The sequence below is a fragment of the Aphelocoma coerulescens genome, chromosome 1, assembly GCF_041296385.1.
Source record: "Aphelocoma coerulescens isolate FSJ_1873_10779 chromosome 1, UR_Acoe_1.0, whole genome shotgun sequence".
NCBI lineage: Eukaryota > Metazoa > Chordata > Aves > Passeriformes > Corvidae > Aphelocoma > Aphelocoma coerulescens.
Window position 1 is genome coordinate 73,207,232 of NC_091013.1, and position 20,751 is coordinate 73,227,982.

The 20,751-nt window shown below is 43.5% G+C and overlaps 1 protein-coding gene across 10 annotated transcripts; it reads left to right on the top strand.

Annotated features, from left to right (window-relative positions):
- The first annotated feature begins 5,177 nt into the window (after positions 1 to 5,177).
- Positions 5,178 to 19,855, top strand: RNF6 (ring finger protein 6). Of its 10 annotated transcripts, none has more exons than XM_069013130.1 (5): positions 5,178 to 5,286; positions 6,073 to 7,625; positions 8,941 to 9,153; positions 9,654 to 9,761; positions 11,068 to 13,891. In XM_069013130.1, the coding sequence occupies exons 2-5, from the start codon at positions 7,577 to 7,579 to the stop codon at positions 12,777 to 12,779; spliced, it is 2,082 nt and encodes a 693-aa protein (XP_068869231.1). In that variant the 5' UTR covers positions 5,178 to 5,286; positions 6,073 to 7,576; the 3' UTR covers positions 12,780 to 13,891. The 10 variants fall into 10 exon arrangements, with proteins under 10 accessions (XP_068869231.1, XP_068869274.1, XP_068869282.1 ...); XM_069013191.1 differs by lacking the exon at positions 5,178 to 5,286 and adding an exon at positions 18,034 to 19,855 and having other exon boundaries at positions 6,049 to 7,625; positions 11,068 to 11,186; XM_069013184.1 differs by lacking the exon at positions 5,178 to 5,286 and adding an exon at positions 14,006 to 14,656 and having other exon boundaries at positions 6,049 to 7,625; positions 11,068 to 11,186.
- Positions 19,856 to 20,751: the final 896 nt, after the last annotated feature.

Genomic DNA, 20,751 nt, shown 5'->3' on the forward strand with positions numbered 1-20,751 from the left:
CTTTTTCGTGGAGGCAATGAACATCCAAACTCCTCCACACAGATCCAATCATTGCATGGTAACTAATGGCTGGGATTAGTCTGTCCTGATGTGAAACATTGAAGGGTGTGGAAGACAAACAATGTCTGTTAGAAAGAAAAGAGATCATGAAGGAAAACAAGAATAGACAATCCAGATTCGTTTTGTGACGACCTGTGCTATGTTTCACATTTGCATAAAACACTTGGAAAGAATTCCATACTTTGAAGTATGGAATGATGACTCTGAGAAGTCAAAACCACAACGGAGATGGCTTCTTTTCCAGATTGTTGGTCCTTTTGTAAGAATATTTACAAGTTTGCTTCAAATGTTTCTTTCCTTAGTTTTACATACCATTTGAATTGTATGCCTTCCAGAATGAGTGTAGCTCTAAATCTGCTGTACCTTCACACTGTTTCCACTTCAGGTACTTGTATTGAAACCAGTGTTTGATTTTACCAATTCAGACATATGGTCCCTGACTCAAGAGAAATTTGAAATAGAAAGCACACTTTGGTTCTTTTTATAATGAGAAATAAATATTGACATTTCAAGGTCAATTTTTAGCTCTGTTTCATGGAAAGTTGCATACTTTCTGTACTTTATTTTAAAAATCTGTCACAATGTAATATAATTTCAAGGAAAAGTTTCATTTTGGGGTCCACTCTTCAAAAGACAGACAAAACCAGGATCTGGTATTCTTGACTCTCAGGTCCCCATCCCCACAGTGGCCCTTTCAATTGATAGGATTTCTTATCTCTTATTGCCTGTTTTTCATTCCCTTCTTTCATGGTCTCCCAGGAATCCGTTTTAAAGTATATGCTTAACACATCCTGCTGAAGTTGGATTTTTGGAGCTTTCCTCTTTCTCTTTTTTCCCCTGACATTCATGGTTTGCTTTATCATATCCTTCTGTTCCAAGTTTGTGTAATTTCTAATATGTCCAGAATACACACACTTTTGACATTTTTTTTGTTTGACATCACCACACCTGTGAAGGATATCTGAGTTCTCCACAGGAAAGCCGCTGTTGCCATGTCAGCACTGGTAATGTGCAGTGTGTTGGAGAGAGTTATCAAACTGAGCTGTGACCAGACAGGATAGTAGTCAAGGAAGGCTGACATCATTAAACATTTCTGAATGTATTTCAGGGAATTGTCTTTCAGGTGAAAGCCTGGATTGTCTGGGAAGAAGGTTGGATTGTCACAATAAGCAGATGCTGTCATTTGGGCTATGGGAGCATCAATACTGAAAGCAAAGCTAGTTTTGGTAGGTGCTTGCATGCTTGTGGCCATGCTGTTGGTGCTAGAGTCAGTGTTTCTGAAGCAAAACTTATAGCTGGGGAATGTACAACAAACTACTTGCTCTTTGTTTTGCAGTCTCCAAAAATAGAATAAAAATACAGAGAAGTACATTTTTGATATTTTTGCTTTCTTTGTATTTTATAAGTAGATAACCTACAACACTCAATCACATCCCCATGCCATTAGTGTCTGCTCATTCCACTTACTAATTTCCCAAATCTGAATATACTTTTGCTTTTCAGAAAACTTTTCATGTAACAGTAGCTACCTGCTAAAATTTTCGCATACCCCCAAAGGGACATTCTTTAGTGGTGTGACTGAGGTGTTCCCAGCTTGGTATTGACTGAAAAAGTGCCAGTCCTGTTAAGTGCTATACATCTTCCATTTTTTGTTTAGTCCAGGGAAAGCTGAAGGCAAGTGGTGGCGCTTTTTTCTTTTCTGTATGTAAAGAAAAACTGTCTTACTTGCATAGTCTGAGTATTTTTCAGAAACCTTGCTGTTTTTTACCTGCAGATGAGTGAGCTGAATACTAGCAGCACTTAAAAATGCAATTTACTTAATGCCAGTAAGTAGAGTATTGATTCTACAAACAGTGTAAAGCAATGTGTCGGGTTTGGGGTTTTTTTTATTATTTTCCATTCAACTATATTTTACTATAAAGTTGATCAACTTGATCTAACAAAGCATCCTAGATTCTGGCTGGAGTGCAAGCACTTTGGATCCAGGTGCTGTATAGGAGAGTTGTGCTTGCATTCAGTGAAACATCTGTTTGCCAGACTTGGGACCACCTACAGCAACAATCAGCCTGTGTTATGCTCCTGACAGAGATTCAGTTGTCACCATCCCTGGAGGTATTTAAAAAGACATGCAGATGTGGCACTTGGGAACATGGTTTAGTGTTGGACTTGGTAGTGCTGGGTTAATGGTTTGGACTGGATTTTAAAAGTCTTTTCCAAACTAAGTGATTCTAGGATTCTGCCTCTTCAAACCTTGAAAATTCAGACTATGAACTCATGGTTACTTTTCTTACTGAGAGCCTTGCCTGAGGGGAAAGAAACCCTGCAATTAAATATTAGTTTCTATTAGTTTATATAATCATAGAAATATTCAGGTTGGAAGGGACCTCTGGATGATATCTAGGACAATATCCTGCTCAGAGAAGGGCTACTCCTAAATTCAGGTTGCTTGAAGGTTTGTCCACTCAAGCATCTATGGAGGGAGATTCCATAGCCTCTCTGGACCTGACTGTCCTCCGGGTGAAATTTTCTGTCCTTCTCTCAATACAAATCCTGCCTCTGTCTTTCCAGTAAGTTCCTTGTCAGTACTGGCAGGCTGCCCATTCTTCCAGCTTCAAGAAACCCTAGGGCCCACAGCCTCTCTCACATGGTAAGTGCTCCAGCCCCTCAGTGCTCTCAGTGGAATTCACTCCAATTCGTCAGGAATTTTCCATATCAGGATTGTTCTACTGGAGACCCCCAAACTGGGCATCATATTCCACGTGCAGGCAAACAAGAGCCATGTAAAGGGAAGTAATCACTTCCCAGTCATGTCCTGATAATAATTTTTCTGTGTTTACAGGATCACAGAATGGGCCAGGTTAGAATGGACCACAGTGAGTCATCTGGTCCAACCTCCTGGCTCAAGCAGGGTCCCCTAGAGCACATTAACCAAGGTTGTGTCCCAACAACTTTTTGAATATCTCCAGGGAAGGAGACTCCACAACATCTCTCAGCAGTCTGTTCCAGTGCTCAGTCATCTGCACAGCGAAGAAGTTCTTGTTCATGTTCAGGTGGAATGTCCTGTGCATCGGTTTCTGCCCATTGCCCATTGTCCTATTGCTCAGCACCACCAAAAAGAGCCTGGCCCCATCCTTTTGACACATTATATACATTGATAAGATCCTTTCTCAGCCTTCTCTTCTCCAAGCTAATGGCCGCTGGGGTGAAATCTTGATCCTCTTTAACCACTGCCACCAGGATGCTCCAACATTTCCAGCAGTGACAGTCAGTAAAGCCCCCATTCAGGATTGTCCCAGGGGGCTGGTCACTCCTAGATGGAGGACTGCATTTGTCCTTGTTGAACTTCATGAGGTTGCTGATGTCCCATTCCTCCAGCCTCTCCAAGTTCCTCTCAAGCAAATCAACTTCATGTCACCGTTTTGGTGTCACCTGGACACACTAAGATCCAATTTTAAAAGCCCGATTATGTGGCCCTGCCTTACTTATATTAAACAAAATATAATAGAACAGAGCTACTTTCTAAAGAACTTAAAAGACTGAACAATCACATTAAATCCAGATTCTCAGATTCTTTGTTATTACAAAACTTAATAATTGCCTGAGGTTTGCTGCCCTCCACAGGCTATTTTTGTTATAGTTGCAAAGAGAGTATTTCAGTGTGGAAAGCATTGCTACAATGCAATATTCTAAGAAAGATCTACTCCTGTCATTTTGTACTAACAACACAGCATAAAATGAACAAGTACTTCGTTATAGCGTGCTGTTGTGAAATATCACTATGAACAGGACATGAACACCAAATTCTGCTTTGGAGAACAGGTCAGTGGAAAATAAACTAATTCAGTGTCAGGTTTTGGTATGGAAATACACGTTTATTCACCCATCTAAATAATAACTTCCTTCTGGATGAACAGTCTGTATGTGGGCTTGATACTAGAGAAGATGTAGTGTTTGATTGGGGAACAATGATTACTAAAAGCAGACCATACGAGGAAAATATTTAAAAAACGGGACCAAAAATAGTTGTGGGAAGAAACTGAATTTTCAAGGGATCCATGCACTACTATATATATATATATATACTCTGACTTTTGTTATGAAAGTAAAGTTGATCTTCAGGAAGGACATATTTTAACTGCCTCAGGCAAGGTGAATCATAATAGAATACTAATTATTTATACTCTGGCAAGGCACATAAAAAACAAAGAGGTTACCATTTTCTGAATGCAGTGGGCAAGGAGTAGTTCCTGATCTGGCCTCGTTGTTAAGAATGCGTCCCAGCCGTGAGTTTGTCTCATGGAAACCACCTAATGGCAGAACAGGAATGTAAACTACCACCAAACCTAAACACAACTCTTTCCCTTAAGCAGAATAAAGAAATCCTGGGTGTGGTGTGAAAGTATCTTCCTAGGAAGCGGCCCTGGGCCCTTCCTACCACCTCATTCATTACTGGGGTCGTGTTCCTTTGTATCGAGACCAGTTGCACGGAAATTACCCAAACTCTGTTTATTTCTGCAAGCCAGTGTGAACACAAGAGCAGCTTGGATATGAGAGGGATGAGGTGCTTTTCCATAGAAGAACCCTTCTGGCGCAATCCCTGCATTTTGCCGGTTCGGAGAGTTTGTGCAAGATGTGAACCGCGCTCCGCTGTCACAGCGTGGCAGCTTCCAGCCCGTGTAGAGACGGATCTGCACAGGCAACTTCGGGACAGCGAGTTCGTGGGTGCCCTCAGCGCATCCGCAACTGGAACGCGCAAAATTCTGAGAGGTTCCGCACCTCGCGTGGGAGAACTTCTGCCTAAGGCTCTCCAAATGGAAATTACTAAAATCACGGCTTGAGACAGGTGACGGCACCGAGCAATTATTTTCTGAACGTTTTAGAAAAAGTTCAGTGGAAGATTCCTGAAGAAGGAAACGTAAACAGAAAGAAAAGAAAGGGAGGCAAGGTCACGGAAAAAGGAAAAGCGTCCCATTTAAAGCCGCAGGAGGCCTGACAAGGAAGGAGCACAGAGAACTCTAACTCTGTAATGTCATTCCTTATGTAAGTTATCACACGGTGCCAACACGCGTGCGCGCGAGGGGGCGGGGCTCGAGGTGGGGCCTTCCCCCTCGCTCGCGAGCGGAACCTGCGCCGGCAGCGCTGGCAGGCACCCGGACCGCAATCGGTGCTGGAGCCGGCACCCGGACCGCAATTGGAGCTGGAGCGCGCCCTGCTCGCACACCCAGGGTCGGTGTCCCGGCGGAGGCGGCTCCTGCTGCCGCCGGGCGGGACGGGGCGCAGAGCGCGGCGTGGGGCTAAGCCGGCCGGTCCGCGCCGCCGCCGGCAGCAGGCAGGGACGGGCTTTCGGGTCTCCCCGGCTGCGCTCTCGGCAGGCTTCCCCCCAACGGGGCAGGCGGCGGCATGGGTGCCTCCCCGGTTTGCCGCAGCGGGTGACGCGGCCCGCCGCGGGCAGGGCAGCCGTGGGCTCGGGCAGGGCGCGGGTCCGGCCGGAGCGGTCGGTGTCGGGGCCGGGCCGGGCAGCCCGGGGGGAGCGGCGCGGGAGGGCACGAGCTGCCACGCGCTGCTGCGATTGGTCGGCGGCCGCGGGCCGGCCGGGGGATTGGGCGGGAGCCCCGTCAGTCACGGCGCTCCCGTACCCCCGGCAACAGGCGGGGGGGCCGGGCAGGACCGGGCCCAAGGGCTCGCGGAGTCCCCGGAGCCCTCGTGGCTCCACGGCCCAGGGACACGGCCCGACCCCTGCCCTGCCCTGGAGGGGGGCCTGGCGCGGCGCTGGCGTCTGCAGGGCCTGCTGCCGGCCTGGGGTGGGGGTGGGGCGGGCGGCCAGTCTCACGCCCTCGGCTTGGGTCGCTCTGGGTGTCCCGGGGGCTGTGTCTTCACTACCTTCTGACTCTCCCTTTTTCTCTCCTTCCGCCCTCCTTCCCCAGGCTTCGTGCGTGGGGGGTTCTGGGTTTGGTTTGGGGGTTGTTGGTTTTTTAAAATTTTTTTTTATTTATTTTTTTTTTATTCCCGAAGTCGGTGAGATCATCCTGCCTGGAGGCTGCAGTGTGACAGAAATGCTAAATAGCCCTATGGCTCGGGGAGGCTTCCTCAGTTTAACTCCGTAGTCGCCTTGTAATCAGGTGGTAGTCTTTCAGAAAATGAGTACCTAATTGAACCGGGGGTAGTACTTCAGGGAAACAGGCTAAAACCTAAAAGCAAAAGGTATATATTAAAAAAATAGTCGTAAACCTCAAAGAATAGTCCAGAGTAACCATGAATGGAAAACTAATGGAGTAAGTCTTAGGTTGAAAATTCTAGAAAACGTAAGCTGTTGGCATGTGGCCCCTATCTCTTTGCAAACGAAGAGTAATCCGAGTCATAAGTGGATTTCGATTTCAGTTTTTTGCATTTTAGTAGTTAATACCCTTCATCTTTTAAATACTCTGAAATATTCTAGTGCAAAGTACCTCATTTTTGATGCAGTTAATACCCTTCAACTTTCACAACTCTAAAACATTTTAGGTGTCAAAGTACTTCGTTTTGATGGCATTTGATAAGTAGGGATAGTAGTTGTCATCCATGGAGTTATGTTAAACAGATGGGACAACCGAGCACTTCACACTTCTTACTGTTTCTAAGTGAGTCATTTAAGGAGTGTGACTAATCATCCTACCATACAGTTGTCAACAAAAGAGTATTTTTTTTCCTTAACTACCTACAAAGTCAAAGAGATTTCCAGATTTTCTGGAGATGATAACTGAAAACTAAAGAACCTCTCTTTTGAACAACACTTTAAATTTAGATTGAGGGGGACTACATGTGGTGGACTTCTTAAGACTATATATCGCATTTTTTTTTCCGTGCAGCAATACAGTGATGTACCTGGGAAGTCGGTTAACTTGGTATGGTCATTGTCAAGGCAGCAGCCACATGTTGGTTTAAGGCATTTGTCTAAATAACAACCTCAAGTGAAGCTGAATTAGTTTTATCAATCCTCTTCCCTCCCCGCTGCACCTGTGTCAAGTTGTAAGTCACCTGGGAGAGAGGAACTTCAGCATTCAGTGCAGTATGGATTGGGGATTTTCGTTGTAATAGTCATGATGGGTGTAGTCAAGGTAATGATTGTGCTAACTTGGGGACTGGGGGGTTGGGTGGGAACTGCTTTTGTTATGAGGAAACGGGGGTAGTAAGAGGAAGAGCTGGATGAGAAATTTGTGTTTAGAAGTGTGATATGAGAAGTGACCTGATTTGAACATAGCCCTTGTGGGAAATCGAAGTCAGCAGTTATCTACAGCTTGTGAGGCTGAGCCAAGAGGGCAACAGTGATTAAAAAAAATTACGGGAATGGAAAATGTCGTGAAGGGAAGATACTCAGATTTAATTTATTTTGAGTTAGAGTGGGGAGAGAAGATTTTAAATGCACCAAAATGTAGTTTTGGACACAGGAGGAAGATGATGGATTTGGAAGAAATGTTTAAAAGTGCAGCTACCTGGGGCAGGGGCTGGGGGGGGGGAAGTAACGTGAGGTGTGGAAATAATGAAACCAAGGATACATCAGAATGGATCCCACAAAGAACATAAGAAAGGTATATTAAATGTATGCCAGCTTCTGCTGTTGACAAATACATCTTCTCATTTTTTGTATCTGTTTGCAGTATTGATAAAGATTGGCTTTTTTTTTTTTACTGTATTTCTAATAGTCAGTTGATTTGGTCTGTTTGTTGTCTCATTACCTGTCCTGTGAAGACTAATTACTGATCAGGAGCGTGCTTAGAATGCTGTTTTCTGTGTTTTCCCCATAATTTAAACTTGAAGTGACTTTTATGTGTATGTGAGTTGACAAAAAGCAAACAAACAAAAAAGAAAGGCATTTACCCACGTGCAAGCATAATGATGCAGTGTGATTTGGGCTTTTTCCGCCTGATGATCTCTTTAGAGAAGTGGTCTCTTTTGTCAGGTGTCTGCCTCAGCAGGTGCCTTTTGTTAAACAGGCAGCTCAATTGAAAGGACACTTTATCCTCTTTCAAATAGAGTGGAAGAACAGGTTTCCTTCAGAAAATAGAAAAGTTGAGGAGTGGTCTGAGCACTGATTTGCCCTGGATTGATTCCTAACCAGAGAGAGGTGGTAATGACACAGAAAGCAATGGAGATGATGCATCTTTGACACTGGAAGGTTATTCTTGCCTTCTAACAGTGTGGTCCCACTGGTTCTATATTTGGTAAGTGATGAAGAACTGTGGCTTAAGCATGGCCCATCCCTTTTACACCCCTTTTCTGGAGATGGGTATCCCTTTTCTAGCTAGTCCTTGGAGAATGCAAGGAAAATATGCAAATAATGTAAGAATGTCAGAAGAGCCATTCCACCAAAAATAAATCTGTAGGCTGTATGTTATGTGGGGGATATTACTGATGGAAATACTAAATACAGTCTTATGTTGGGGTTGTCACAAGTTTACACTGGGTAACTGCAGTCCAATAATCAGAGAACCATGTTTTTAACTATACTTCAGCTTTTAAAATACTCCACACTGCTGTTGTATTTTACTTGGGAGAAAGGACATAAATTTTATGTTCATTCCTTTAACTTTCTAGAATATCCTTATTTAGCTAAAAAAAACCAACCTGTCATTACATTTTTATTTTAAAGTTGCCATACCAACCAGTATGCCCTTTCAGTGAGGAAGGGGGCTTGAAACTATTTTTCAGCAAGCTAGAAGTATTTATATGTTTGCATAATAAACTATACTGGTGTCTTGGCAAATAACATGGAGCTTGGTTCACCTTAATCATCTTTAGCTATTAATAAACTAATTCATTTGGAAATGCTGGGAACGTTTTACTGTAAACTAGGTAAATTCTTCCTGTAATTCCTGTGCAGTCTAATCTTCTGGTTTTGTCCAGGACAGCTTGGCATTATCATTATGGATCGCTCCCGACACCGTGCAGGAAATGGCAATGAGCAGGCACCTTCACGAGAGCGCAGCCACGGCGAAGGTGAGAGACAGCGGCAGCTGGAGCGCCTCAGCAGGGAGGAGGCCTATTACCAGTTCATTAACGAACTCAACGAGGAGGACTACAGGTTAATGAGGGACCGAAACCTGCTTGGCACTCCTGGTAAGATGTGCATACCTGCAGTAGAAGAGGCGTAAGGTGGAGCAACACACCTGCTGTTAGGCACCAGGTGTGGTACTGTGACTCAAGCAGCCTGACTTCTGTGGCTTTGCAGAAAGGAAAAAATCCTCCGTATGGAACAACAGTATAACACTTCACCTTTATAGAAAGATGCTGCATTTGAGTGTCTAAACCCAGATAATTAACATTCGGTACATTACAGGATGTCTGTTGATATGTGGCAATTTTGGGCCCTCTGAATTGTTACTGGAAACTGGCATACTCTTGACATATTCAGCATGTTTTTCTTCCACCCCACTACCTACTTCCTCTGATACCTGCATTATAATCTCACATTAGTGCTGTTTTCTTTCTGGTTTCATCAGTTTTATCTGTCCTCTGAAGATTTTCATTCAAGATAGAAAATGTTATTTCTACATGGCTGTGTTGAGGCAGTAATAGTGTCTTATCTAACAGTGTTATCAAAATGTAAATTAATTCAGGAGAAATAACAGCAGAAGAGTTGCAGCAACGTTTGGAGGGGGCTAAGGAGCGTCTGACATCACAGTCTGATCTGGATAACCGAGAAGGTGAAGGTAGAACTGGTGGAGGTAAACATTCTTCATTCATATATGTAGACACATAGTATGTGGTGCATAAATACAGTTCTGTAAAGATATTTGAGAGACTCATTTCTCTTGCTTTTTTTCAATGTGTCTCTGGGTATTGTTTGAAAGTAAGAGAGATTTCCTAATGCTACCAAACCAAACTTGAAATACTTGATGAAAACTCGTTTATGTTAATCACAAATTACTTGCTCTTTTTTCCCCTCATTTTGCTTTGTTAGTAAATGTAATAGCACAAAAAATACTATTTTTTCAGTTCTTAGAGGTTTTTATCATGTATTAGAGCAATTGGAAAGGAAGTTAATTGGAAAACAGTTAATCTCTTCACTGTTTTGCCACTTTTGTTGTTTCTTTTCTGTTTGTTTTAGTCAAGTGAGGCTTGTGTTTTTTGCATTTAATGTCTTCAATTCCCCAGAAATAGTGGCTTAATCATTTAGCCAGTTCTAGTCAGATTTAGGAGAAGAATTGGCAGCTCAGAAATTAAGGTACCAAAGTTCTTGGAGGTTTCCTGGACATTGAGAGATGAGTAGGGAGAACTTAATCTGATCCCTTCAAGGGAAAATCTTCACTGTGGTCATGAGAACTGGCCTGATTTATATACATAGTTAGCCCTAACCACAACACTTGTAGCTGTTCCTGAGCTTGTAGTTAGTGGAGGTTTGAAAATGGAGCTGTGGGTATTGTAATAGGAAAAGAGTATATTTGCACAAAAGGAGAAAATCTGTTCAAACCGTGCATCTTACCTGGACACATTCCTGTGTAAGCTGCTCTAGGTGACCCTGCCTTGGCAGCAGAGTTGAACTAGATTATCTCCAGAGGTCCCTTCCAACCTTAATGATTCTGTGATCATTTATTCTACTGCTTATAGATACAATTCTTTAAAATGTTTTCCAAAAGAGGACAAGACTTATTATTCTTTTCTCTGCTGTATCAAAAATGAGTTGTTAAAATATTCCCTAACTGATAACTTCATCAAGGGGCAGGTATTGGACAAATACAACTATCTTTGGACCACCTGAATCTGAACACTGGCTCATAAGCGGCCATCTGGGCATATTAATTTCTCTATGAGTCTGCTGGTGAGACAAAAATTCTAGGTTGAACTGGTGAGTTTTGCTGACATTTTTTCATAGAGCATATTTTTGTACATTAGCATAGCAAGGTAGGTGCCCTGCCACTGTATCGTGTCTGAAATTGGAGCCCAGCAAGTGAAGAGGATTTGGAGTAGAGAATTTGGAGTGCATTGTGCCATGCAGCTGTATGAATATTTGCAATTCTTTGTTTCTCTCAGATTCTGAAGTTCTTGGGGAAAACTCAAATGGCGACTCTTTGCTTGAATGGCTTAACACATTTCGTCGCACGGGAAATGCCACTCGCAGCGGACAGAGTGGGAACCAAACCTGGAGAGCTGTGAGTCGAACAAATCCAAACAGTGGGGAGTTTCGCTTTAGTCTTGAAATCAATATAAATCATGATCATAATAGTTTTGAAACAGCTGGGGAGGAGTATGTTGATATAGATGCTACCAGACTGTATGTAGAAAGAAGGCGTCAGCTAGTTGCCAGTTCAGTAGCCCCACGAACAAGGAGCATGGCTGCGAGAGAGGCAAACAACGAAGCTGCAAGGACCAGGCTTTTAAGACGTGCCATGGCACTAAGGTCAGAAATAGTCTCTCATGCAGTCTCGCGGAGGCTCAGGAGCAGAACGAGGGAGCTGGCAGGCCAGACAAATAATAGTACACGAAATAATTCTGCGGCTGCTGGTGACCCAAGAGAAACGGCAGAAAGAGGTGCTTCTGCAGGAGTTAGAAGGGGTAGAGCTAGAACTAATGTCCGGATGAATACAAACCAAAGACTAGAAATTTTGCGGCTGAGGTCTACCTTAAGTAGTCGAAGCCGCTCTCCACTGCAAAGGCAAGATGATACTGCTCATTCTGAGGAACGTGGTCAGAGGCAGGATAGAAATGCACAGCAGGTTAACAGAAGTAGGAGACAAACAGCTCAGGCTTCTCCACAGCCTACTGAAGAGCAAGCAAGAGGTAACGCTCAGGCTCCTCAGCCTTCCATGGTAGCCCCATCCTTAGGAATAACTTTGGAAGAGGAAGAATCTAGTAGGCCAGTAGCTGCTGTCAGAAGGCACCCAACAATTACACTAGATCTTCAGGTGAGAAGAATTCGTCCTGGAGAAAACAGAGACCGGGACAGCATTGCCAGTAGAACTCGTTCTAGAGTAGGAATGTCAGAAAACACTGTTACCTTTGAAAGCGACAGTGGGGGATTTCGGCGCACGATATCGCGATCAGAACGCGCGGGTATTCGGACCTACGTTAGCACTATACGGATACCTCTTCGTCGGATTTCAGAAACTGGGCTTGGGGAACCTTCATCAGTGGCTCTTCGATCAATCCTTAGACAGATAATGACAGGCTTTGGAGAACTGAGTTCTTTAATGGAAACTGAATCTAATTCAGAAGTACAACGAGGCAGTCATCGCTTAGCAGATGCACAGAATAACTCAAGCTCAGCAAACAGCAGTGACCCAAGTGAGGTTTCGTCTAGAAATGGACATGCAATGGAAGGCAGGAGGGGAAGAAATGGACAGAGGGGTGGTAGTCAACGCTCTGGGCGCAATCATGAGAACCAAGATAACAGGCAGTCTCAAGATGCAAACAACCTAGTGGAGAATGGAACACTGCCCATCCTTCGACTCGCCCATTTCTTCCTGCTGAATGAAGATGATGATGATGATCGTTTAAGAGGTTTAACCAAAGAGCAGATTGACAATCTTTCTACACGGAACTATGGGGATATTCACACTGAAAACGAACGGAGTAAAACGTGCAGTGTTTGCATTAATGAATATGCAACAGGGAATAAACTAAGGCAGTTACCTTGTATGCATGAGTTTCATATTCATTGTATTGATCGCTGGCTTTCTGAAAACTCCACTTGCCCAATTTGTCGGCAGCCAGTTTTGGGGTCTAATGCCACAGATAATGGCTAGAATTGTTTGTACTGCTCAGTACTCAAGGATCTGCTCCTGCTCTGTTGGTAATGAGCCAGATGAAATGCATTGACTTAGATAGGGGTCCGTTTGGGGGGGGGAGTTTTGTTAAATTTCTTTAAAAACTATAGGAAACTTATCTAAATCTAACAGTGTAAATACTATTTTTTCCAAGTGCAGGTCTAGGAGCACACATAGAACCAAATGATATTGGTAAAGTTTATATTTTTTTAGGTAATTTTGTTATGCTAAGCACTTTTGTAAATACAGAAATGCAATAGTTAATCAGTCCTGCTTAATGTATGTTTTTTAACATTGTAATGGACTCGCTTTATTTAGATTACAAATTGTTTCACACAGACCCACCACTGTGTTGAAAAATTAGTGGCTAAATAGCCATTTGTTAGCTTTTTGTTCTAAGAACAATTTCTTTTACAGAGAGTCTCTTGCTGGACATGTTTGCTGAAGATATTTAAGTTACTTGAAATGCTCATTTTAATAACTTTTTTTTTAAAACATTGAAATATCCTTTCCAAAAACTTGCCAATTTGGTTCTATTTAAAAAATTCTATGGCAATTTTTGCATGTGGGTTTACACAGTTCTTAACGTTGACGAGTTCTTATTCAGAAGTGGATGAGTTAGTGGCATTATGAAATGTACATAATTAAATGCTGTCTTGGACAATCTTTGTCTTTTCAATGCAGACAGCAATCAAATTGGTAATTCCAAGAGGGTGTGTCTTACTTGCTCAAAGAATAAATGAGCACTGAGGAAGCTTTTTTACTCTTCCAAATTACTCAGTTGATATTCCTGGGGTTTTAACTGCCTTAGTTTAAAGAGGGGAAGCATTTCCTTGACCATGATATTGTCTATAATATGCATGTTTTGGCATCCTACTCAGAAGAACAAAACAAAGGCTTGAAGTGCTTTTGTACAGAAATTTATGGTACACATATAGTATTAGTCCTCTTGAAACATGCCTGAGGACTAAATGGCAAAAGACACTAAAAAGGACAAAATAAGCTTCCCTGAAAGTCCCCAGTATCTGTATAATTAGATATTAAACTTTATACCAATGACTTACACCGAAATAAAGTTGCAAGTTAAATAATTGAGGCTTTGTGTGAATTACTGTTGAGCCATATCCTGTAGATTAATAAGAAGACTTACTGTTCTTGATGTTCAGTCTCAGTTTTCACTTTATTCTTTCCCCACTTTTCCCCAGCTCTGTTCCTGGCCTGTTAGTTGTTATGGTACATAAAAGCCCAGCACAAAGCGCTCCAGGGGTTTCTGGGAGAAACTGAACGTTACAAAGCTCATCTTCTGAGCAACCTGCACCTCAGTCCCTAGAGAAAGGTAGAATTGTGCAATTATCTGCTGTGTGTATATTCTGAGCAGTAAAAAGAGTACTTGATGTGCACAGGTCCTACTGACTTTCTCTGCCTATAGATAGTGGCCTTGACAAATGTGCTTCTGAGCCAGGTGCTTTAGTTAGAACATCTGCTCATTACATCCTTCAAGGGTAGCTATAAAATCCAGTGTGGGCTATTGGATGTCTACTTCAGTTCTGCAAGTGAAAAACTTGGGTCATAAATTTCACAGAAGGGCGTTTTTTCATTCCTAAAAGTAGTTCTAAGAAACTCTATTATGAGATTTAGATGATTTAAGGATATGATTAAGATCTCTTCTGATGTAATTTGTGCTGTTAACTACTGCAAGTGTTGCTGACCCCTCCCTTGAGTGCTTCCTTAGCTGCAATAAAGAGTGAGGAGATTTAAATGTGATTATCAGAGCTAGCTTATTTTTTTACTTTTTTTCCCTGTTACTTCTGTTACCTCCTGAGGCTGACAGTATATAAATATATGTATATATGCCTTCTGCTGCTTCCTTGTTTCTTTATTACTTTCTTTTATATTTGAAATCTGCCTGATTGAAAAGACACATATATAGAAACCTGCCTTTGGCTCACTGTTGCCTTGCTGGTCAGGTTCTTCAAGGTTAGTTTTAGCTTTAATCCTTACAACTGCTACACTAATGCACTAGAGGTAAAGGGAGGCTCCTTGTGCCTTCTTTCATTCAGGTGGGATTTTGCTGCAAGAGCACAATTGGGTACATGGTTCAAGATGAGATCATCTATGATGAGGTATGTTTAACTGAGCTGCTGAGCAGAATATGCCAAAGTACAGTGAGAGCTTTCTGTAGAAATTGTAGGCTATGGGATAAGAAACATGAAGCCTTTACTACAATACTCCTGTCCTACCACATGAAAGCTGTCAAGTATTTCCCCTCCATTTGAGAAGCATGTAATTTGTTACTCAGCTTTCTCAAGAAATTGCGTTGATGGGACCAGTTAAATCTTAGTGGTTCAGTTTGGTGTTGTCTTCTGTTACCTCCATTTCTGTGATAAAATTTCACTTCTCTGCCACCCCCACCCTCCAAACACTTTTTTTGCCTTGTCCTTTGGTGACATTAAGGAAAGTAATTTATTTATATGGAAATAAATAGAAAAATGTGGGCAGAATTTTTACAAATAAGTTTATTTTAAATGAAATATTAAATTGAGCTCAACTAGTAGCACTGATCTAGAGCCTGTAGAAAGCCTTAATGTGGAACATGACCCAGAGAGCTGCCTTGAACAATACCCCTGCAAAGATACAGAGAAATATCGGGCTGAATTAATAGTTTTTTCTATTTCTTACCTGTGTGATGCTATCAATGACTTTCTAGCTGGTATTATGGCCCTGTATGTTTCTGTAATAGTCTCTTCTTTAATAATATATGACATAGAAGTGGAATCCCCATGTTGCCAAATAACACACAACAATTAGCAACACATGCAAATTTGGAAATGTAAAAGGAAACAGTAAATGATAGCAGGTTATGTCCTGCCACTTTATGCTTTTGCCTTGATGGAAAATAACTACTCTGCTTTTAAAAGCAGATGCCACTTCCCCAAGCCCAAGCTCCTGCTTAAGTAACCCTGTGCAGTCATGTGGTAACTACCAAGTGACTGGTCAGAGCCCAACCAGCCTGACCACTAGGCCAGTTAGGAATGATGTGGAGAGGGGCAGGACATCCTGCAACCACGTGAGGAAGCGGTGGGCCAAGTTGGCAGTCAAGAGCGTGAAAGGTGATGTGGGCAGAAGAAATCTCTTAACGGAAGAGAGCTGCAGTGGACTCACTCCAGGTCTTTTCACACAAATAAAGCAGGCCCTACAAGCCAGTATGGTGGGGCAGATACCTTACTTTCTCTAAGAAATCAGCATCTCAAGTGCCGGTCTGCAGAAATTGTGGGGAAGAAGCAGGAGCAATCGGGTCTGTTTGCAGTTCAAAGGCTCTGATCTCATCAGGATCACAGAGACCTGGTGGCATTACTCACACAGCCAGAGTGCTGCAATGGATGGATACAGGCTCTTAAGGAAGGACAGCAATGGGGAGGAGCTGCCCTTTGTGGCAAGAGCAGCAGGAATGTGTGAGCTCTGTCTCAGGATGGATGAGAAGCCAGCTGAGAGCCAGGTCATGAGTAGCAGGCAGACCAGCATGGTCACTGTTATGGTAGCTGTCTGCTATGGGCCGCCTGTTCGGAAGAAGAGGCAGGTGGGATCTTCTTCAGACAAACAGTCCAGAAGATCTCTGCATTATTGTTTCACAGAAAATAGTATGTATTCTTGCCAGTTTCCATTCTTTCAATATCTACCCCTAAAAAGAGACACTGACATTAATTTCATTGTGGGTTGTAGGATTTACCAGTTCCTGAAATGGCTTTGAGACCTGACTCTCCTTTTGAACGCACTGACCATAGATCAGTGCAGTCTGCAGGATTTCAAGGGAGAGAGGGGGCAAATGTCAGAAAGCTCAGGATTACTGTTATCCAGTCATATACCATGGTTATAACTGTGGAGCTGTGCATACCCAGCTGTGGTCAGAGCAGCATTCAGAACAAAAGACGCTGCCATGCTGACAGTGCAGCACTCAGAGATGAGTCTTTAAAATTAAAAATACAATTAGCTCTCCTGAGATCCTCTGCAGCTAATCTGATTTCAGCCTGCACTCAGAAAGCATCAACAACAGGCAAGCACTGCCCAGCACACTGCAGACTTCCTGCTCATGTTTACAGAGGGAATGGGGTTAGCCCACCTTTTGGGCACACAAGGCACCTCAAAGCAAAATTTCTTCAGTTTCTTTTTTTTCCTTTGGGCTTACACTAGACTTTGACAAGTCTGAAAAAGACCTGGAGCAGGTACACCAGATACTCAGTGCACGTTGCTCCTTGGCATTCACACTTACTCCAGAAGGTGTTTATTCCAGCACTAAATTTATCTTTAGTGTAATGTAAATTGCTTGAAGTGCAAAAGTGAAACATATACACACTAAAACAAAACAAATACAGCTTTGATTTTCTTTTATAGGTTGAACAGCTAAAATGGGGTATGTGGGATCACTTTGTCCCATTATTTTAAGCAGTCCTTTTGGAGGCCTAACTTCAGGCAATTGGGGTTCTTGTCCCAAGTAAAGTGGGACAGATAAAGTATATTGCTTGTACTTCCAATAAAAACACTTGATTTTTATGTTGAACGTTTCCATCTCATCAGTAGTACTAAGACTTCAGCTAGGCCAGTTCCATTGTGATGTATTTCCTTGCACAGTACTGGTTCTACAGTGCTGAGCATCTGACATACCTTACAGAGCCTGTGAGCTATTTTTGCAGTTCACACACATTTGAGCTACATTAGTAATGGCTCACCCTTTACCTTCAGGCATGCATGCCCAAGAAAGCGTATCATGTTGCTATTTTAATACAGAGGTCTTGCCCTTTTCTGAGTGAGTAATGCAGGAATAGAGCACTTTGGCTGCTGGTACTATTTCTTTTACTGTGTTCTTAAACACATTTTCATACAGTTTATTCCATTTGTTCAATGTTAACAGCATATATATAAACACTGAAAGAGTAGGAATTGACAGTATGTGTATGAGCATACAGTGAGGTTAATCTGCATATGTGTAGCAGTTAACTTGAATATACACAGTGAGAGTAAAGAATCACATTATTTCAGCAAAAGGTCTCTTAAAATTTAGCCCTTCTCCCCCTTTATTTTAAGGCATCTCCAAGTACAGACTCCAATTTTTTTTTCTCATTACATGAATCTCAAACTATGATTCTGGCTTCCCAGCTGATTTCAGTCACTGATTATTCCCCTGCATCCACTGTGCTCTGACGTGAATCAAGTTATAGCTCCTTTCTCTGTGATCTAGGTTGTGAGATGTGAGTAATGCAATTTGAGGCATCCAAACTCCCAGAAAGTACCGTGATGAGATTCCTTCTCACTATGGTGGTGGTAGAATTGCGGAAGCCAGAACAACTTGAATAACCCTGACTATTTTGGACAGAAGCACGCTGAGAGCAAGAGCCTGTGCAGAGCCTCAGTGCACAGGGTCCCACAGCAGCCCATGGCGCATCCCTGTGCGCTGCCTGGACCAGCTGAATTCGGATGAAACCTTCGGCTTCCAAGAGGAAGTGTCTCACAGCAGGAGAGGGCGCCAGACAACAAGGAGCAAGTGGTGGCTTGGCGGTGCGTCTGGGGGCACAGACCTGCCTGTGAAGGGGAGGGTGACTTGCAACAGGGCACCGTGTGACAACCCTCCCTTAAGGGGAAGGGAGCACTTCAGCTTCGAAAATGCTCATTGGTCGAAAGGAGCGACAAATGTCGGAGGGTCCACAAACAGGGAGTTTTATTAGCAAATTACACACTTGATGTGGAAATTGGTATGTTAGTTCCAGACCTTCTATATATGTCCATGGCACTGGATTTTGGGTAGAGGCGTAGCGTGAAGGGGAAAGAAAAATTAGGCACATGGCAGTGGCTTTTGGATAAAGGGGCAGGGTGAGAGGGAAAAGTGAAATTAAAGAGGTTAACTAAAAAAGGAAATATTAATCTTGAAAAGAGAAAAAGAGAGGAAAAGAAAGAGGAAAAGAGAGATGAAAAGGCATCATCAGCCCTTGTTTCAGCATCAATCCAGCTGATAAGCGGTGATCCAGTTGAGTCAGCCCAGCTGATGATATGTCTGGGCTCTGGGGGCACCACCTGGGCTTGGGAGTACCTTTTTATTGACAAGTTTCTATACCCCAAAGACTGGTTTCTCATTTTCCATGTTAATTAATTATCATGCAGTCTGTTCTTTTAGGCCTTTCTGGAAATGGGTTGGAGGGCTACAGGAGACTTTGGTGGTCCCAATCCCACCTTACAGACCATGTCTACTTCCTGCCAATCATTCCTGTGCTCTCCTGTACTGTGCTGTGGATCTTTCTCACAGAAAAGTGCTGCCCTATCTCCACCTGGCCCCCCTTCTCCAGCGAAAACTGGTTCTTTCTCACAGTGTGCTAGTACCAATAGTCCTTGGTTATTCCCAACAATTCTTGTGTGTTATTACTGACAGCCCTTGGCTGGCTGCACAGCCATCCAGTCATAGGTATTTGAGACATACACATCAGCCCCTTATCTTAGGGGAACTGAGAGCTCAAAAGGATCTCCCTTTGTACCACTGTCCACAGGGTTGTAAGAGAGTGGGGTTTAGTCATAATTATTTTTCATACTGGCCACAATTCAAGTCGGTAACTTTCTTTGAAGGTTCGTCAACAGAAATATTATTCCACTTGGGTTGTTAGTTGTTGGAGAATGGTTAGAGGAGCAGGGACATGGCTCATTGATAGAATTATTGGATCAATAATTCAACTGTACAAGTAAAAAGGCCTGTGTGAGAAAAATTCTACATGAGACAAATCCCTGTGTGAGAAACCAACCTGGGAACCAGAAGGGAGTTTTTGAGAAGGTGCAGCTGTGCTGATAAGATGGACCATCCCTAAGAAGGGAGGAAGATCTTTGATCTCTCAAGACAAAACATAAATAATAAGAAGCTTGCCAAATGTAGTCTTTTATCTAACCCAATTATGTAGATGTCAGAATGTGCTTTTATAAGTTTCAACTAATTAAAGAACTGATAAGCTTGTATTCAATACTCTAGATAAGTGCCTTTTTATTGCTAATAAACGGAGCTTGCTTATATCAATCGTATAGGTTGCCTGCAATGTTTCTCCTCACCTAAGTCGTCGATTCATTTTGCAACAGTTAGTCAGGCAAGAGAAATAAGTTTCCAAGGCTGCTTGTTAAAAAACAAGTGCTCATTAGACAACACTATTTCCTGGGAACAGACAGTGTTTCTGATAAGCTGGAGAGGGGCTTAGTCCAGGTGCAGTTTGTCAAGGCCGAGACTTCATGGGCATTTCTCATATGATAGAGCAGCCTGAGCTGGGAGGGGGTGCGACTAAAGTCAGCTTCCCCGGGACTCTATACACCGGGAACCCGGGAGGCGGGGGGAGACACGCTGCTCCTCCCGCCGAGCCCCAGCTTCCCCTAAGAGGGAGGAAGAACGCAGGATGGGGGAAAAGCGGTTTCCCTTCGCGCTCCGCGGGGCCGGCGCTGCCCTGGGAGGGGGGGCAGGGCAGAAGCTCCTTGGACATTGCACCTGCGGCCTTTTTTTCTCTGAGTGTGGAAATACTAACGGGATCCTAAATGAATGCCAATTCCGAAACAAAATGAATTAGGTCGATTTGAAATAACGCCGAGGAAAGCCAGCAGCCAAGCGCGGTGACCGGGACCGACGGGACGGAGGAGGCGGCGCCTCCGGGCGCGGCCCGGCCCCGGGAGCTCTCCGAGGTGCTGCAGCGGCTCCCACGATCCTGTTTGGGGAACACGGCCTTCCCCAGGGCAGAGACAGCGCCAGGACATCCCGTCGCAGCGCTGTGTCTCCAGATGCCCCGACGGAAGCCACCGCCGCTCCCTCTGCCTCCTCCGTCCTGGGGAAATGAGGATGATGGCACTGCCTCTCTGTAAGCTCCCTGGAGACGGGTGTCCAAGAAGCAGATTTCCAGCCTGCAGGAACTGCTCCCTCAGTTAGCAGGGCACGAGCTGGACG